The 20,397-nt window shown below is 51.6% G+C and overlaps 1 protein-coding gene across 2 annotated transcripts; it reads right to left on the bottom strand.

The window, feature by feature from the left end:
• Window positions 1-338: 338 nt before the first annotated feature.
• On the bottom strand, window positions 339-9,742 carry LOC114816379 (ubiquitin-like-conjugating enzyme ATG3). Of its 2 annotated transcripts, none has more exons than XM_029078493.2 (8): window positions 9,672-9,742; window positions 8,375-8,482; window positions 7,237-7,286; window positions 4,706-4,802; window positions 3,043-3,077; window positions 2,407-2,562; window positions 1,508-1,635; window positions 339-601 (listed from the first exon to the last, which is right to left on the bottom strand). In XM_029078493.2, the coding sequence occupies exons 2-8, from the start codon at window positions 8,454-8,456 to the stop codon at window positions 511-513; spliced, it is 639 nt and encodes a 212-aa protein (XP_028934326.1). In that variant the 5' UTR covers window positions 8,457-8,482; window positions 9,672-9,742; the 3' UTR covers window positions 339-510. The 2 variants fall into 2 exon arrangements, with proteins under 2 accessions (XP_028934326.1, XP_028934327.1); XM_029078494.2 differs by lacking the exon at window positions 339-601 and adding an exon at window positions 884-1,067.
• Window positions 9,743-20,397: the final 10,655 nt, after the last annotated feature.

Below are 20,397 nucleotides of genomic sequence, written 5' to 3'. Positions count from 1 at the left end.
CAGGTCGCAACAATATGGAGACAGCGGAGGTCCAGGGTGTATAGCCCAGACCTGCCACCTCCTCCGCCATGCAGCTATTTTCCAGGTTTGGGTGGACCCATCCTCCTCTTGAGACAGCCTAATAGTTCTTCGGTCAAAAGGTTTCACTCCCAGCGGCCCGGCCCCACCCACCCCAAGTGAGATGAGGGTGGGAGCCCCGGCCGGAGATGAAACTCACACCAGCCTACTGCAGGGGCCCAGTTCCATGGGAGAAGGCTGATGTACAAACTACTGCGGCCTGTCCGGGGGTTGCTGCGGGTAAAAGCCAATGCCTCTTTAACAGGTGACACACGAGTCGGTTTCTTTTTCTCACACTTTTTATTAAAGTAAGGCTGGTAATGGAACATATTTTATTGAAAACATAAACATAAAAGTCCCTTTATTTCATCAATCGTACATAGAGGTGGATCTGGTCGGTAAGGTCTAGACCGGGGCTCAATTCGTCCGTCAACTAGCCCGAGCCCCGTTCCGTCACATGGTGAAGTGTCTCGTGTAGTTGTATTCTATGGTCGGAATGACGGCTTGGACGAACTTCAAGAAAATGAGAAGGTACTTGGAGGCTCTGGGTTACGGAAGAACAACGAGGTTACCGCAGCCCCCTCCCAATACCGTCACCGAGCAGGAGTCCCTGAGAGCCTCGCTGCCCTGGGGGCAGTCAGCAACTCACTCCCACTCGGCGCCTTCGGCTTCCAATCTTCCCCATCAATGGGGTTGCTGTTCCTTTCCTTTCCCTTCCCTCCCCTAAACTCCTCTCTGCTCTCTGGACCCAAGCAAGCCTCAGCCATCAGAAATTCCGTGACTCCCCCAAGGGGGGCAGAGCAGGCAAGCTGCCCGGGCTTGTGGCCGGGACTGAGAGGCAGGGACAACCGGAGAAACAGCTCTGTTGGAAGATCGGGAAGCCCCCCTGGGCCCGGGTATGAATTTGGTCTCACCAACGCCTGTGCCCCCACAGTCAGAACAGGCTAGACCTGAACCCACAGCATGCAGAGGATTCTCTGTCCAGGACTCAGCAGTAGCAGCAGGAGGATCTGGGTTGGGAGGAGGAAGTGGGGCCAGATGGTCAGGCACACTCTTGGGGCCGAACAGATTTGTCCCTCCGGACCCTGCCTCTGCCTCCCTTCCTCGTTCTGGTTCCCACCCTCACAATGAAGAGTTGTCGCCTATATTTGGGCATGTCTAGGATTTCTTTTAAAAACCAGGCTCAGCCAGTAAAGGAAAGACATTCTTTGCTGCTCAGTCCATGAATGAGTTATGTGCCCCAAGAAAAGAGCATTGAGGTGGCAAGGAGGTCAGTCTTTCTGGGCCACTAGGTCAGAGAAAAACACCGTTCATTTAAAAAAAAAACAAAAAGCAACAGAAACTCTTCCTCTCTCCCGCCTTCCCTCTTCCTCAACCTCCCTCCCTCCCCCAACCCCTCCCCAGTCGTTCCACAGACCGTAAAGAATAAACCAAGAGCAATGAGACCGACCTGCAGGGGTGCACTGAGCACAAAGGAGGTGGTGGAAGATGGGTGTGGTTTTCAATGGTCACGGTTTTCTTCACATGGTCTTGACTGATGTCTTCATACATGTGCTCTACGGTGAGTGGCTGCCGTTGCTGAAGCAGAAAGCAAGTTTTGGTCTCAACCTTTGGCCACACACACTGCAAGCCTGTTGCCTCTCCAAATCCTGGGCCCGGAAAGATCCCTCTCAGCTTTAAACCCAGGAGCTCGAGCTTCGAGACTCTTCTAACCCCTAAACACTGGGGGAGTTTAAGGATGGTCACGGGCACACCTGCACAACGGATGGTGTCAGTCATCGCCTTCAGGTCACTAAGGGAAAAAACTAGGTTTTGAGAGATATATTCCTCCTCCAGCATAAAAACTTCATCTCATGGTCAATGACCACACCCTTCCCCCGCCCCCAGGCCCTCAAATGACCCCCTGACTGAGAAACTAGGATGAGGTCTTGTGAGCCTCACTTTAACCACCAGAAGCAAAGATACCACAGAGCTGCCACTTCCACTTGGGGCACAGCCCTGAGTCCCACTGCTGAACACCTGAGTATCAGCCCTTGGGGGCTGACAGGTCACCCTCTCTTTGCTCCCTCCCTCCCTCCTCCCCACCCACTCCCCAAAACTTCCAAGAGCTCTGTATGACGAGAAAGACTGACAAAGGATGGAAGGAAAAGGAAGGAGGGAGTGATGAGAGTTGGGTCATTTGGTAATCGCCTTAAAGCTATGGGCTGTGCATTTGAAATCAGGGCTGCTTCCTCCTCCTCCTCCTCCTCCTCCTCCTCCTCCCCCCCCAGCCCAGCCCTTCTTCCGGCCAGATTTTGCTGTGGGCGACTCAGATTCATTCCCAATCATTCCAGCTCCTTGGAGCTTTACCTCATCGTAGCCAAAAAGCCAGAGTCGAGGCATCTGGTAGTATTTGTCGTACGTGATGTATAGGTCATAGGTCCTGGTCTGCAAAATTGCATCTTCATTCCCAACATCAGTTTTCGTCTTGCTAGCATCTACCATTTTTCTCGTGTCCAGAGTAGCCTAAGCGGAATGTCGGAAAACAGAAGTGAAAGACAGCAAAACCAAAGTTTAGAAGTCAGTCTTCCATCCTCACTGACTCATCATCCTCCGAGCCCCCAAGCATTAGGATGGAAAGAGCGTGGGACTGGGAGACAGAAGACTCGGTTTTTAGTCCCAGCTCCACCACTTGTCCGTTGTGGGACTTTGGGCCAGTCACTGAACCTCTCTGTGCTTCAGTTCCATCATCTGTAAAATGGGGACAAAAATACCTGCTTTCCCTCCCTCAGACTGAGAGCCTCACATGGGACAGGGATTGTGCTAGATCTAACTATCTTGTATTAACCAGCCCTTAGAGTACCTTAGTAAGCACTTAATGCTATCATTAGTATAATATCTCTATGTCTCATAGAATAAGTCAAGAATGAAAATGTTTGTGGAAGATATTAAGTATAAACACACACACAGCATCCAAATGACCTAATGAAAAGTCAATTCACTAACCTCGTCGGTCTCCAACAGCCCACTCTCTTCATATTCTGTTATAAAAGGTGGGACATGATGTGACATGAGTGAATCAGCTTTGAGACACGCCTAGTTCAGATCGTCATCCTAAAAATGCATTCATGCCTTCCTCCCAGTCCCCCCCACCCCCGGCCCCCGACCTCAATCCTGGACCCAGAATGGATGCACTTCAGGGTGGGAGGGTTGGGGGTGGAGGAGGTAACCGACTTCAGTTTGGTCACCAACATGCCCAACCTGGTCAGGTGGAAAGCCCATACGATCTCACCTGCCTTTCCTGGAGTGCTGGAGGCAGCCGGGAGGGGATGGATGGCAGGGGTGGAGAATGGTGTTTGGGGCGGGGAGAGAAATGCCCAGTTCAGTGGGTCTTGAAGCCCTGCCCCTGACCATAGCTCCCCACAGGATAAGCCCAAGCTGCCTGGGGCCTAGAGGAGTGATTAGACCCCCGCTTCCTCCAAAACTGTCTGAAGCCCCTTGACCGTCCCCCCAGTCACAGCTATTTCACCCCAGGTCCTCGGCCCCGCCTAGATGGGACTCGGCCCCTGGGACAGTGCCTCCAGGAGCCCTGGACCTGGCTAGTGAGGGGGTGTGGAGTGGGAGCCCCACAGCCCAGGGGCACCCCTCACCCTCAGGAGAGCCTCGAAAGAAGGCAGCGGGCTCCTTGGCGCTTGCCGGCTCTCCCATATTCCGTGCTGAACCCGCTGTGGAAAGCGCCCATGGCTGGACCCCGCTGGAAGTGGGGAGGTGGGGAGGGGACCCCTAAGGCTCCCTGAAAGACACTTCCAGGCTGCACCCCACAACAACCGACTGGGAGGCCGTGGCTTTCACCACCCGTGATGAGCACCAATACCCGCCCAGGGAGGATGGCAAATGAGCAGTGTCTCTTCCTGGTCCCCAGCCTGGATTCCCTCAACCTCTCCCACCGGCAGGCAATCTCTGCCTGGAGAGACAGGTGGTGGCGGTGGGCGGTGGAGGCAGCGGTGAGCTCTCCGCTCCGCGCTAGGAAGGCCAGTGCTCATCCTTGCCTTTGGAAGAAGGAGCTCTACTTTCTGGGCCTGTGTTATCCTCTGCACTCCTTGCCCTCCAGATTCAGCCTACCCATGAAGAAGAACAAAATTTATAGAACACCTTCCAGACCGTCAGTCTGTGGGCACGGTCAGTGCTGCCGGAGCCCCCTACTCGCTTTCACCAGGTGAGGCAGATGGGCGGCCGTAACAGCAAGCGCATCCTTGGGCTGTTTAGGGCACCGCCCCACCCCGCCACCGCCCCCAATTTCCAGAAGCCCCAGGGGGACGGTCCAGCCATGCCAGGGTTAGTTTTCCCACATCCACCCACCTAGAGAGCATCCTAAGATGACGGCCACAACTGAAGGCCTCGGGAACGGGACTGGCAGAGAGCCCGAGGAGGCTCTGGAACTGGGGAAACTTTTGGAACTGGAACGAGAACTCCTATACCCGGAGGCCCAGGAGCATGAGTACCCATGGCACCCCGCCCCCAAAAACGATGCCACGTTTCAGGGCTGGGACAGCCCCGCTCTATTTGGCAGGAAACTAGGTGAGATAGGCGTGCCCCGGTCCCCTTTGTCAGCTTCAACCACAGCTAGCCAGGCAGGATCCACCCTGGGGCCTACAGCCCCGGCACTCACCTTCCATATCTGCCGCTTCTCCCTCCTCCTCCTCCTCCTCTTCCTCTTCTTCCTCGTCCTCATGTGATCCCGAGCGACATTGCAGCCTTACACTGTCCTGTGAATCAGAAGCCAGGGAGAGAATGGTGCCGGGGGAAACGGATGCTGCCAGAGCCCAAGGAAGTCCCAAGACCATGAGCAAATGAAGCCATCGCTGGGTCAAGAGCCAGGGCCCGCCCAGCCCAGGACGGAGTCTTCCACTGGAGAAAAGGGGCATTCTAGGCCATCGCCCTGCACCTTTGGCCCTCTCTATGCCCACTCATACCACTAAAATCATTTGCTCCCGCTCTTCTTCTTCCTCCCTCCCTCCCTCGCATCTTCAGCCTCTCACTCTCCTAAAGAAGCTTCTCCTCTGCCTTTTCCCAGGTGCTCACCTCCCCCAGGCTACCAAAGCCCTTCCTCCACCCCATGGGCCCCTCTGCCTCCAGCCCCATCTCGGTGCTCCCATTCCTGTTCCGACTCCTAGATCAAGCCATCCACTGGACTGCCTTCACTTCCCTGCCACCATCTCTCTTCTCAACTCTCTACCACCTGGCTCTCGATCAATTTTTTCCCCAACTGAAGTGGTGCCTTCCAAGGTCCCCGGGGACTCCTCAGAGGCAAGTTCATGGGGCTCAATGCCATCCACCAATCCATCCATCTCTTCATCCCCATCCTCCTTCCTGTTGCAGTGGACCCCGTGTCCTACACCCTCCTCTGTCTCCTCCAAACAGCCAGAAGTACTGGGTTTGGGCTACACAATACCAACCGGGTCTCCTCCTCCTTCTCTGACCAATCCTTCTCGGTTCTGTCCGCTGACTCTTCCTTTATCTCGCACCCTCTTACCTTGGGTGCCCCCCAAGGTGCTTTTCCAAGTGCCCCTACCCTTCTCGCTCACAGCTCATCTATTGGGGAGCTTATTGGCTCCAAAAACTTCAGCTCCCTTCTCTACGCAGAAGATATCTCCTTCCCTTTCTCCCTCACTTCCACCCCGGCCCACAGTCCCCCATCCCTTGGCTTCAAGACAGCAAACTCAACATATCTAAAATAGGATCCTCACCTTTCCCCACAAATCCCACTCTTTCCCCTAACTTTCCTATCTCACCACCAGTCCCGGAAGCCCATAACCTCAAGGACACCTTCAACTCTGAGCTGTCATCATGAAGCAGAGTGGCCTAGAAGAATGAATACGGGCCTAGGCGGCAGAGGACCTGGATTCTAATCCTGGGTCAACTGCTTGCTCTGTGATCTTGAGCAAGTCACTTCTCTGTGCCTCAATCTTCTCATCTGTAAAATGGGGATTCAATGCCTGTTCTCCCTTCTACCTAGACTGTGAGCCAAATGTGAGAGAGAGTCTACCCCAGTGCTTAGAAGAGTTACGGACACAGAGGAAGCCCTTAACAAATACCATTTTAAAAAATAACTCTCACTTCACCCAACTGTCAAATGCTTCCTGCACAGTCTCCCAGACTTGTCCCTTCTTTTCTACCCAAACTGTGACCACCATGGTACAAACTCTGGTCTTGGCATGCCAGAATTAAAACCCAGGTCCTTCTGGCTCCCAGGCCCATGTTCTAACCAGTAGGCCATGCTGCATCTCCTTCTGCTTCAATTCTCCAAGTCGGCCTTCTACCGAGACCTCGCTTTCCACTCTCCCGCCTCCATCCTCTCTTCACACTGTCCCTCCACAGCTTGGAACTCCGTCCTTCTTCATATAAGACAGTCCACAGCTCTTCCCACCTTCAGTACCCTCCCAAAATATCAATAATAATATTAATAATAATTGTGGTACCTGTTCGGCATTTTATATGTGCCTGGCACTGTATTAAGCGCTGGGGTGGATACAAGCAAATCGATTTGGACACAGTCCCTGTCCTCCCGCTTCCTCCAACAAGTCTTCCCTGATTAGTCTCCCAGCACCCTGAGCCATAGATTTCCAACTCTAGTACTCGTGAACTGATTTATACCCATCCCCAGCATTCACATATATATGTAAACTCAAAGTTTGATTCTGATCACTCTGGCTGTGACTATTTTTCTGTTGGTCTCCTTCATTAGAGTGGAAAGCTCCCTGCAGGCAGGGAACACGCCACTTAATTACTGGGCATTTCCCAGGAGCCTGTCAGTGAAGCACACTGAAAGAGCAAGGAAACCGCACATGCAGCCCCCTAAACCATAAGACGCTTCCCCCAGAACAGTCCCGATTACAAGCGGAAGACCACATCTTCCTTGAGCATTCCTTCAGAGAAATGGTCCCTTTCATTTACCTACAATTTTAGTAACTTTTCAAGCTTAGCTGATTAAGGAAGCAAACCGCAAAAGTACGGTGACATGTCTCAGCAGACATCAGAAACTGATGGGGGACAAACTGACAGTTAAAACTGGTATCAAATGAGCTTTACCTACCTTGAAACTGTCCCCTTTTTCCAATTCAAACACATCTGGGTGTATTTTTGAGGCGACCCCCAGTCTCCACTGCTCCCTCTCACCACCCAATTGGCCATGCAACGCACCTTGTTGTCCAGTGTGATCTCTTTCACTGCTTCAGCCACTCCTGCCACACCTAGCCAATTCAGCAGAAAAGCCAAAATGATCCTGGGAAGACGGTAACCGGGGCCATGGGAGAGGGGGATGGGCGGGACCGGTGCCTGGTCCAGAGTGGACCCCGGCTCTGGGCCACCACCGCCTCCCACCCCCTGGTGGCCTCAGCCGCAGCCCCAATAGCTACAGCCTGGGCTCTTGCGTTCTCATTGGCTGGGGGCGCCGCCCCAGAGCTGGACGGAGGGAGGGAAGGAAGGGAGGGTGAGGGGAGAGGAAAAGAAGGAAGAGAGGGAAGAGAGGGAAGAGAGGGAGGCAGGAAAGGCAGAAACTCAGGGCCTGAGGCACCCCAGGTGGGGTCCAAGAACAGCACGAACCGGATAGGGCTGGACCGGATTCCCAGGCCGGGCTCCAGAGCCGGCGAAGAGCTGGCAGACACCCCATCAGCAACCCTACCATCCGCTGGGCACTATCCCGGAAAGAGATGGCATAGGGCAGATTTTACTGGCCCTAAATGGCTCCTGTTCCAAAATGGAAACTCCACGAGAACAAAGTCTGCTCAGAAAATAGTCCCGGCCCCTCAACACGTGCCCTGCTCAGATAAAATGGCTAATTCGCCTTGTCTCGCACACACTGCAACTACTGCCCGGATTGAGGGTGCCGGGTCATGGATTTAACCAGCATCATCGTCCCCCTACTCGGGGAAACGGAGAAGCCCAGTATTAAAAGGCTGGGATGAAGAGTCAGGAAACCCGGGTTCTAGCCCCAGCTCTACCCCTGGCCCATACTGCGGCCTTGGGCGATTCACTTTATCTTTCGGGGTCTTTGTTTTCTCATCTGTAAAATGGGGAGAAGGTGGATCGTAAGGTCGTGGGGGCCAAGGACCGTGTCTGAATTCATAACCTTTCATCTACTCCAGCGCTGAGCACAGAGTAACACGTGGCTGAATAACCACCCTCATTTATTAGACCCGACGCTCCCCAGGGGCAGCCCGCAGGTCTTCTTTCCTTCTCTATTCCAACACTGACCGACAGCGTCAGTGACCTCAGAACCGATGGCGTTCCACGGCTCTTCTTCTCCCTCTGTCCCCGATGTGACCACTGCCCTACTTACCCGCGTTGTGATAGGTGTCCACCCACCCTCCGTCCCCGTCATCTTCCTCTATGATGGCTTCTAGTTCGTCCGAGTATTCCATCTGTTTGCACCGTTTGTAGCACGGCACTAGAGAAAATGGGAGGCAAGAGCAGTCACCATCAAGAGCGTATTCCACGCTGGGGCTTGAGAAGAGGCAGCGGGGCCCTGGCTCTCTACTAACCTCTACTGAGTGGCCGAGTGCCCCGCTTCGCCTGACATCCCAACCTCAAGGCGCTCTGGGAAGAAAGAGGCGACCATAGGGTAGAGAGTGACGTTCACCCAACAAAATCAAACTGTCGGTAGGCCGCTGCAGCCTCAACCGAGGCAAAGAGGCCAGGCAACCCTACCCTCCCCCACCCTGGAACAGGGCTACAGGGGAGCACAGAGGTTCACGGCTATAGCGGACCTAGAAGATCTCTGCTCCTGATCTATCGATTGATGATCGGTGGCATTAATCGAGCGCTTACTGTGTGCAGAACCCTGTACTAAGTGTTTGGGAAAGGACAATACAACAGAATTAGTAGACGCGATCCCCTCCCAGAATGCCAGGAAGCAGGAGACTCCGGGGACCGGGCCCAGAATAGGGGTGGGTGTACATATGTGCGAGCAAAGCAGGGACTGCCCTGCCAGCCCTTACCATCCCAACCCCTCACTCTGTAGAAGGATGGATGGAAGTGGGGGGGAGCCGGCAGCCTGCTTGGATAAAGTGGCTAATTTGACTTGTCTCGCACACATTGCTACTCCTGCCCAGATTGAGGGAGCCGGGTCACGGATGTAACCGGAAAGGTCACCTGGTTGAGACGGTCACCGCGAAGCACCCGGTTCCAGACTGCGCTGTAAAACTGTGTTCCTTGGCTACTCAGGCCTGAGCCCGAGCTACAGAGAGCAAGTCCCCCGGGCCAGGCCCATGGTCCATATGGGAGCCCTGCAATTTCAACTCTTTCTGGTCTTTAAGGCCAGAGGGGGCAGGGAGAGTCCACCCGTAGTTCTGTGGCCAGGCCACCGGGACTGCTGCCTGTCCTGAGGAAGTGGCGGCTGTGGGCAATCACAAAGCAGTCTGCCACAGCCCAGCCACAGAGAACACGTAAATGACTGTCCTGCTTGCAGTTCTGCTGTGCAAAGCCCAGGGGCGGGTGGACAGATTCCCCAGAACCAACGGCGAGAGGCCCCTTTCCCCGACCCGCCTGCCTGACGCACCTCGAGGCCACCGAGCCGTGAGCAGGCTGTCCTGTGGCTGATTTATCACCTTTTGCTGATTCGGAATTCAAATTCTTACCAATTTTCGTGACCAAAAACTGTTTTCCCGGAGGCAGGTAGGCCTTGATTTTCAGTTCTTCTCCCGAAGCCCTTAGGAACGACAAATGCACAGACACATAAGCACACAAGGTTAGGCAGCAGGTTTAGGAATCAAATGATCAGACTCTTCCGCTTCTACCCGTCGCCTAGGATCCCCGGGGGGAGGGATGAATGCTGAGACGAAGATGCTAACCCTAACCCTAACCCTCTAACCCTAACCCTCTAACCCTAGCCCTAAACCCTAACCCTAATGACCTAACCCTAACCCTAATCCCCTAACCCTAACCCTAACCCTCTAACCCCAACTCCCTAACCCTAACCCCTCTAACCCTAACCCTCTAACCCTTACCCTCTAACCCTCTAACCCTTACCCTCCAACCCTCTAACCCTAGCCCTCTAACTCTTACCCTCTAACCCTCTAACCCTAATCCCCTAACCCTAACCCAAAACCCTAAACCCTAAACCCTCCTCTAACCCTATCCCTAACCCCCCAGCCCTAACCCTAACTAACCCCTCACCTTAACCCCTATCAGCCACCACCCTAAACCTAAACCCTTACCTGTAACCCCCATTTCCAGAACCAACTTCCGTATCCACAGTAGCCTCCTCTTCCTTATTTCTCTCTCCCCCAACCCCGCTAACCGTAACCCTCTCCCTTCATACACACACACACACACACGCAGAGGAGAAAAAAGACACAATACCTTCCATTTGAGATATTTGCACAGCCAACAGCTCCATCTCAATGGCAGTGCAGGTTTGATATTTGACCCGATGGTCCAAATGGAAGAGGCATAGTCCACGAGGGACTATGCAGTGGGAAATGCACTGGACATCTGCTCTAGAGGGAGTAGGACCTGCTCAATATCTCCCTTGGGGCATCCCACCCTAATTTATCCATGGCCAGGTGTTGGTGCTGCATGACCTGTGGGAAGAAAATGTAAAGGTGGGGTGGTGGGCCAGTTTTTTTTGTTTGTTTTAATTAGAGAAAAGTTTTGCCATGTTTGAAAGTGCTGAGGAAGTAATTCAGCACAGATTGTCATCAGGAAGTGAAGAAAAGTGGATGTGCCAAGTAAGGGGAATCAAAGTTGGAAGGAATATTTGGAAGTCAGCTGTGACAGGTGAGAAGAATGAGGATGGATGTGGAATAGGTGAGGAACATTTGGGGACAAGACAAATCCAATGGCTTCAGAGGCACTGGCATCTTAGATATTAACAGTAGCATTTATTAAATACTTATACAGAAGCCTGTTTTGAGCAGTGGCATTTGCTTTATGGGACAAGGAGAGAATAGGGAATACTGGGGATTTAAGACAGGAGTTCAGTCTAGAACAGAGAGTGAAGGCAATAACCCTGGGTGTCAGTGAGAGAGGGGAACCACAGTTGCTGAGCACAGAAGAAAACAAGGTTGATTTCACTCTCACCTTCTGTGAGATGGTCGAGGTGGTCCGAGTCACCAGATTGTCCCCAACAGCGCTCACTGGTGCAAGAGTAGCAATGGAGAAGATCTGATGTTGGTCCTGAGCCTGAGAAGCAAAGGGGAGCAATTGCAAACAATGCAGTTTCTCTCAAGGACACATTCTTCCACCACCCCCAAATTAACTTACTGTACTAAAAAAAGAAAAAATGATGATACACCCAGACAGCCTGGCTTCTTCACTTTTCACTTCCCCTGCATCTCCACACACCCAGGTCAAAGAAGGCCTGGACAAAAAGCAACAACAGATCTCCAGGGCAACTACTAACTGGACGGGGTGTGGGAAACCCTGCTGTGCCCAGGACTTTAATCTGCTTTCTATGCTCCCCACCAAAAGAAAAAAAAATCCTCAGAGAGCTACAATACACCTGAGAAAAATGGGGTGGAGACACACACACATACACTTTTAATCTAGACACTCATCTCCTTCATCCCTGGAAGCAACCCCTTACAGATAACCAAAAGGTTCTTTCTATGGAAGTTGCTGAGCAGTTCCAAAGAGGACTGTTCACTGTGCTCTACCCTATTCTTGCACTGCACCCTTCTCTACCCTTAATATCAGACCTGTAAGGCTGGTATTTCTGAATTAAGTATAACTAACACTTCTGCACATTGGAAAGTCAGTTTCTAGTTCAATGCCTGCATTTTCAGCTCTCCAGCCCCTATGCAACTTATTCATTTCACCTCATGCTGTCTCTCAGCACTGACATTCATCTCAAACTTAATTACCCATAATTCAGTTTTCCTGAAGATCAAGTGGACAAAGACCTTCCCTGTCTCTCTCCTCACAACGCATCTCCTTCCTCTCTTCCCCAAAACCAACTGTCTGACACAGAAGAGTCCCTTCATGGGAGACAAATGCTGTACAGAGTGACTCTGGAAACAAGACTGTGCGCACCCAGAGATTAGACCCAACTATAGAATTAAGGGCCCTGGGTCTTCTCAGACCCCCAGTCAGGTCAAACAGAACCAGTTTCCTGTACAGAATCCCAGCCCCCATTTCCAGAAGCAGTTCTGTGTCCACAGTGGCCTTCTCTTCCTCACTGCTCTCCCCCTGAAGCCTGCTAACCCCAACCTACACGCACACAAAGCCAACACCTTCCCTTCGTAGCAGTAGAGCCCACGGCTCCATCTCAGTGGTCTCAATGGCAGAGGGATGGTCCTCAAGGCCGGGAAATGCATTGGGCATCTGCTGTAGAGAGATTGTCAGGTCTGTATGGCTACTCTTCCTGACTCCAAAGATAACCCACACCTCCGATTATGGCAAATTCATTTTCTAATACAAATGCCTGCATTTTCACCTCTCCAGTCTCAATGCACCTCACTCTCTTGCCACACTGGCAGCCATCTTACAATAAAGTCTCCATAATTCTGTTTCTCAGAGGAAGATAAAGGAAACCAGAACCTTTCCGGCCTCTGTCTTCACAAAGCACCTCCTTCCTCCCCTAAAGCAACTGTCTGACACAGAATAGTCTCCTTGAGAGTGACTGAGGATGTACAGAGTAACTCCGGAGACAGGTCTGTGAGCACCCAGAGAATAGACCCATCTATAGAATTAAGGGCCCCGGGTCTTCTCAGACCCACAGTCAAGTCAAACAGAAGCAGTTCCCTGCACAGAGCCCCAACCCCCATTTCCTGAAGCTGCTTCTGTGTCCACAGTGGCCTCCTCTTCCTCACTGCTCTCTCCCCCAATCCAACTAATCCTAACCCTCTCCACACACACACACACACACCCCACCCCACCCCCCTTAACTTTCCCTTTAATGTAGTGGTGCAGCCCATGGCTCTCAGTGGCAGGGCAAGTCTGATATTTGACCCAACAGTCCAAATGGCAGAGATGGTCGTTGAAGTCAGGATATGCATTGGGCGACCGCTGTAGACAGAATAAGACCTAGTAATAAAAGTCTCCTCTCCATCAAACCCCAGCTTGTCAACTGCCAGGCACTGAGGCTGCAGGACTTGGATGAAGAAAATGTAGAGCTAGGATGGAGGGCCGGGTTTTGGGGGTTTTTTGAAGAGTAGGGGAACTGTGGGAAAGTTTGAAGCCATTGAGGATGGAACTAATTTGGCACAGACAAAGTGGAAAGAACATGGGCTGTAATTCAGAGGTCATGAGTTCTAATCCTGGCTCTGCCACTTATCAGCTGGGTGACTTTGGGCAAGTCACTTCACTTCTCTGTGCCTCAGTTACCTCATCTGTAAAATGGGGATTAAGACTGTGAGCCCCCTGGGGACAACCTGCTCATCTTGTATCCCCCAGCATTTAGAACAGTGCTTTGTAAAATAATAATAATGATGATGGCATTTGTTAAGCGCTTACTGTGTGCAAAGCACTGTTCTAAGCGCTGGAGGATACAAGGTGATCAGGTTGCCCCACGTGGGGCTCACAGTCTTCATCCCCATTTTCCAGATGAGGGAACTGAGGCACAGAGAAATGAAGTGACCTGCCCAAAGTCACACAGCTGACAAGTGGCAGAGCCAGAATTCGAACCCATGATCTCTGACTCCCAAGCCCAGGCTCTTTCCACTGAACCATGCTGCTTCACCAAATATCATCATTACCAATACCAATTACCAGCACTTAGCAAATACCATCATTATTAATCCCCATTTCACAGATGAGGTAACTGATGAGAAGTGAAATGATTTGCCCAAGGTAACGCAGCAGAGGAATGGCAGAGCTGGGGCCGGCATCCAGGCCTTCATTCTTTCCCCTAGGCCCCACTGCTTCTTTAAGGGGTTAGGGGTTCAAGCCTACCTGCTCTGCAGAGCCCTTGGCCAGCTCTGAGGAAGAATGTGGTAGACCCATTCGTTGACTTGGAAAAATTTTGGTTGTGAAAGGAGCTCTCGTCCTGCCCCTCAGCGGACCCCACCCCTTAGGACAGCTCAGACCCAATCCACAAACAAGAGACCGCCAACAGGCCTGAAACTGGGGCTAAGACATTTTTATTCATTTTTCTCCATGTGCATGAGACCAGAGGGTCTGGGGCCTAGCTCAGGGGGCACCCGATGGTGTTCAGAGATGACCCCGGCGGACGTTCCGCGACTGTGGCTTGGGCGGTCTCGGCCGGGGGTGTTGAGGAACGGTGAATCCGGTGCGTCTGGGATGGCTGCCGGGGGATTCCAGAAGAGGACGGTCTGGCTGGCAGGCCACGGACCTGCGGGCCTCAATTGTGGAGTCGCTGTTCTAGCTACCAGTGGCTTTATTTTGGCGGGGGCCAGGGTGGGAGTAGTGAGTAGTAGTAGTGCTTTGTGCCCAGCACTGTTCATTCATTCATTCAATAGTATTTATTGAGCGCTTATTATGTGCAGAGCACTGTACTAAGTACTTGGAATATACAATTCGGCAACAGATAGAGACAATCCCTGCCCAGTGACGGGCTTACAGTCTAATCAGGGGAAACAGATTGACAAAAACAAGACAACAATCACGATAAATAGAATCAAGGGAATGTACACCTCATTAACAAAATAGGGCAATCAAAATATATATAAATGAGCACAGTGCTGAGGGGAGGGGAAGGGAGAGGGGGAGGAACAGAGGGAAAGGGGGCTTAGCTGAGGGGAGGTGAAGGGGAAAGAGGTAGAAACAAGATAATCCCACCTGGGGCTCACAGTTTTAACCCCCATTTTTCAGATGAGGTAACTGAGGCACAGAGAAGTTAAATGACTTGCCCCAAGTCACACAGCTAAGTGATGGAGTGGAGACTAGAACCCACAATCTGACTCCCAAGCCCATGCTCTTGCCACTGAGCCACGCTGCTAGAAAAAGCCAGAAGTGAGAGTTTAGGTCTATGCTCTCTAATTCTCTGCTAGGAAACCCAAAGTATGTTGGATCTAGAGTGACTCAATCGGTGTTATTTACTGAGCACTTACTTTTGGTATTATGCACTAGAGAGTGCAAGACAGTGGAACTAGTAGACCCATTTCCTTCCTCCACTGAGCTCACAGTCTGCAAGGGGATAAAGCCATGGATATAAATAAATGATAGATATGACTCAAGTGGTATGGGGTTGAGGGAGCGGTGAATAAAGGGAGCAAATCCAAGTGCAGGTATTGAATCGACATGTTACTGGTTAAGAAACTGAGGCACAGCAAGGTTAAGTGAATCGCTCAAGGTCACAGAGCTGGCAAGAGGCAGAGCTGGGATGAGAACCCAGGTCCTCCTCAGTGCCCAGGCCTGAACTTTTCCTGCTCAGCGACACGGCCCAAACCCAAGTTTTAAGAGAAGATTAAAAGCACCCTGCCCCAGAGTGATGCAGATTCTAACCTGATCAGTAGGCTCAGAGTCTGAGGTATATGGTCCATCTGGTCACTGCAAAGATAGTAGAGCCGACCGGCGGGAATGATACAGGTGGAGACTCTTCCAGTGATCATCCCTGAATGAGCAGGAAGCTCTTTGACCTGTTGGGCCTCAAATAGGGCCAAGCCCCAAACTCAAGAGTAGAGTCCAACCGAGGGGAAAGTGACAAAGCTAAAGCCATCTTCACTCTCCCTAGTGCCCAGGCACAAAAATGCAACTGAGAGAATCAATTCCCAAGGTTCTGAAGCCAGGCCCCCATTTTCCTGGCACCAAAATATATTTCTTGCTTGGTCCAATGCTCAGGCCATGAAGACCCAACTGGGAGAGTTACATCTAGGGTTCGTGGCACGAAACCAGCCCCCCTTTGGCTTGGACCCATACTTTAATTGTTCTTCCCGGCACCCGGGCCATGAAGACCCAAATGGGAAGACTCAAATCTGGAGTTCAGAGAATGAAGCCAAGCCCCCTATCGCTGGCACTCCTAATTCACTGTTTTTGCCAGTGCCTGGGCCACAAAGACCCAAATGGGAAAACTGAAGTCTGGGGTTCATGGCCTGAAGTCAGTCCCCACTTTCACTGGCATGCATGTCATTTTTATTCTTCTCAATGCCTGGGCCATGAAGACCCAAAATACAAACACTCAAAAACAGGATCTGTGGCATAAAGTCAGCCCCCCATTTCGCTAGCACTCATGTTACTATTGCTCTTCCCGGTTCCAGGGCCACAGAGACCCAAACGGGAAGACTTAAATCTGGGGTTCGTGGTATGAAGCCAGCCCACATTTTGCCTGCAATCACATGATCTGTTGTCTTTGCGCCTGGGCCGTAAAGACCCAATTGGAAAGACTTGAAGATGGGGTTGGTGGCATGAAGGCAGTCCACAGTTTTGCCAAAACCCATGTTTTCAAGCTTTCAAATGCCTGAGCCGACAAGATCCAAAAGGGAGTCAAATCTGCGCTTCACTTCATGAAGCCATACCCTCTTTTGCCACCATTCATTTATACTGTTCTTCTCAGTACCCGGACCTTGAAGACCCAAATGGGAAGACTCAAATCAAGGGTTCAGGGCATGAAGCCACGCCCCTTTTTGCATGCATTAATATTTCTCTCTCCCCCTGCTACGTGGGTCAAGACCCAATAAGAGAGTCAAATCTGGGGTTCACAGCTTGAAGCAGGTACCTCCCTTTGGCTGCCATATTTTTATCATTTGTTCCAATGCCCCGGCTGTTAAAAGACCCAAATGAAACTACTCAAATCTGGAGTTTGTGGCGTGAAGCCAGACCCCTTTTTACTGGCATCCAAACTTTTAAATTATTCTCCCCAGTGCCCAGGTCATGAAGACTGAAATGGGAAGACTCAAATCTGGGGTTCATGGCATGAGGCCGCTACCCTTTTTGCTGGCACTCACATTTTTTTATAATTTTCTCTGGTGCCCAGGATACGAAAAACTAGACGAGAAGACTAAAACCTGGGGTTTGTAGCCTGAAGCCAGTACCTGCTATATTTGTTGTTCTTCCCAGTGCCTAAGCCATGAAGACCCAAGTGGGAAGGTTCATATCTGGGATTCATGACATGAAGACAAGACCCTTTTGCCGGCATCCTCATTTTCTCTTTCCCCCTGGTACCTGGGCCATGAAGATCCAGTAGGGAAATAAAATCTGGGCTGCATGGCATGAAGCCACACCCTCTTTTACCAGCACTCATTTTTATTGTTCTTCCCAGTGCCCGGGAAATGAAGACCCAAATGGAAAAACTCAAATCTGGGGTTTGTGGCATGAAGCCAGTTCCCCCTTTGCCGGCAGCCATATTTTCACCGGTTTTCCTGACACAGGGGTCATGAAGACCCAATTGGGAAGATTCAAATTTGGAGTTTGTGGCATGAAGCCAGTTTCCAATATTACCAGCACCCATATTTGTAATCACTCTTCCCAGAGCCTGGGCCATGAAGACCTAAAGGGGAAGACTCAAATCTGAGGTTTGTGGCTTGAAGCCAGTACCCCCTTTTGCCAGAACACATGTCATTATTGTTCTTCCCAGGACATGGGCCATGAAGACCCAATAAGGGAATAAAATCTGGGCTGCATGGCATGAAGCCACACCCTCTTTTACCAGCACTCATTTTTATTGTTCTTCTCGGTGCCCGGGCCGTGAAAACCTAAATGGGAAGACTCAAATCTGGGGTTTGTGACATAAAGCCAGTCCCCAGTTTTGCCAGCATCCATCTTTTCACTGTTCTTCCTGGTACCTTGGCCATGGAGACCCAAATGGGAAGATTCGAATTTGGGGTTTGTGGCATGAAGCCAGTTCCCCCTTTGCCGGCAGCCATATTTTCACCGGTTTTCCTGACACAGGGGTCATGAAGACCCAATTGGGAAGATTCAAATTTGGAGTTTGTGGCATGAAGCCAGTTTCCAATATTACCAGCACCCATATTTGTAATCACTCTTCCCAGAGCCTGGGTCATGAAGACCTAAAGGGGTAGACTCAAATCTGAGGTTTGTGGCTTGAAGCCAATACCCCCTTTTGCCAGGACATGTCATTATTGTTCTTCCCAGCACCTGGGCCATGAAGACCCAAATGGGAAGACTCAAATCTGGGGTTTGTGGCATGAAGCCAGTCCCCAGTTTTGCCAGCATCCATCTTTTCATTGCTCTTCCCAGTACCTCGGCCATGAAGACCCAAAATGGAAGAATTAAGTGTGGGGTTTATGGCATGAAGCCAGTTCCCCCTTTGTCGGCAGCCATATTTTCACTGGTTTTCCTGACACAGGGGTCATGAAGACCCAAATGGGAAGATTCAAATTTGGGGTTTGTGGCATGAAGCCAGTTTCCCCTTTTACCAGCACCCATATTTGTAATTACTCTTCCCAGTATGTAGGAGAAACTAAATGTATCCAACGGGTCCAATGCTATGGCGGCCCTGCCCTCGGGGCTCCCAGTGTCGCCCAGGCATAATGTCACAGCAGCTCTGCCCTGGCCGGCCTTACAGCTTCAGACTGCTCCAGAGTTGGGGCAGCCTTGTCTTCAGTAGCGGCGGGTGGGGAGGGGGCTGACAGCCACAGATCACAGCCGGCCACTCTGCTCTCAGTGATCCTCCCTCAGGCTGTTCACCGTGTCGACGGGTCCCAGGTTGGGGTGGTCCACCCTTAAGGGGGCTCACTGTGTGCGACGGAGAGCCCAGAACACTAGAGTGAGCACGATTTTACATTAAGAGCATTAATTAAGTGCAGTTTGTGCTGAATCCTCCAAAAGTTTAGCACACAACACCACACACCATCACTGCGCTTCAAGAGTTTACAACTACTCTGCACACAGCTTGTATGCAATAAATACTGTGGATTCATTGCACTGTACTCTCCCACATGCTTAGTTGAGTGTCCTCCACATATTAAGTGCTCAGTAAATACTATTGACAACATCACGACGGCTCTGGTCTGGATGGGTTCCCAGTAAAATCACCCAAGCGGAACATTTTTGTGGCCCTGCCCTCTGAGGGGAGGACTCACAGTATCTGGCAGGTCCAGCATTGCAGTGGCCCTGCCCTCGAGGGGTTCCCAGAGTCACCCAAGCACAACATCACAGTAGAGGCAGCTCTGCCCTGGATGGGCTCACGGCTTCGGACCACTCCAGTTGTGGCAGCCTTGTCATCGGTAACGGCGGATGGGGAGGGGGCTGACGGCTACAGATCACAGCCGGCCACCCTGTTCTCAGCGGCCCTCCCCGCAGGGGGTTCACAGTGTCCGACGGGTCCCAGGTTGGGGTGGTCGACGATTAAGGGGGCTCATTGTGTGAGACGGAGACCCCAGAACACTAGAGTGAGCACGATTTTACATTAAGAGCATTTAATAAGTGCAGTTATGTGCTGAACTCTTGGGAGGATTCAGCAGAACACACACCATCACTGCGCTTCAGGAGTTTACAAGTACTCTGCACACAGCATATGTGCAGTAACTACCATAGATTCATTGTAGTGTACTCTCCCACATGCTTAGTTCAGTGTCCTGCACATATAAAGTGCTCAGTAAATACTATCGACAATGTCACGGCGGCTCTGGTCTGGATGTGCTCAGTGTCATACGGGCAGAACATTTTTGTGGCCCTGCCCTTGGGGCGGGGTGGGAACTCACAGTATCTGGCAGGTCCAATGTTGCAGTGGCCCTGTCCTTGGGCGGCTCCCCGTGTCACCCAGACAACGTCACGGCGGGTCTGCCCTGCATGGGCTCACAGCTTCAGACCACTCCACAGCTGTGGCAGCCTTGCCCTTGGTAGCAGCGGGTGGGGAGGAGGCCGAAAGCCACAGATCATGGCCTGCCACCCTGCCCTCAGTGACCCTGCCCTCTGGGGGTTCGGCGTGTCCGATGGTTCCCAGGTTGTGGTGGTCCACCCTTAAGGGGGCTCGCTGTGTGCGACGGAGAGCCCAGAGAACTGGAGGGAGCAGAATTTTACATTAAGAGCATCTAATAAGTGCATTTATGGGCCAAACTTTTGGGAGGATTCAGCACAAACAACACACACCATCACTGAACTTCAGGAGCACTGAACTTCAGGAGTTTACAAGTACTCTGCACACAGCATATGTGCAATAAATACCATGGATTCATTGTATTGTACTCTCCCATATGCTTAGTTCGGTGCTCTGCACATATAAAGTGTTCAATAAATACCACTGACTTGAAGGGACACAAGCATTATAAATTTATGCAGCATTTGTTAAGTGCTTACTATTTGCCAGGCACTGTACTAAGCGCTGGGATTGGCACAATCAGATTGGACACAATCCCTGTCACGGACGGGGTTCACGGTGTTAGTCCCAGTTTTAGAGGTGATGGAACTGAGGTGGAGCACAGCGGAGTGCCTTACCCAAGGTGACGTGGTAAACACATGGCGGATCTGGGATTAGAACCCAGGTCCAGGTTCTCTCCACTAGAC

Source organism: Ornithorhynchus anatinus, chromosome 14 (genome assembly GCF_004115215.2).
Source record: "Ornithorhynchus anatinus isolate Pmale09 chromosome 14, mOrnAna1.pri.v4, whole genome shotgun sequence".
NCBI lineage: Eukaryota > Metazoa > Chordata > Mammalia > Monotremata > Ornithorhynchidae > Ornithorhynchus > Ornithorhynchus anatinus.
This window is presented reverse-complemented; position numbering and strand designations above follow the sequence as displayed.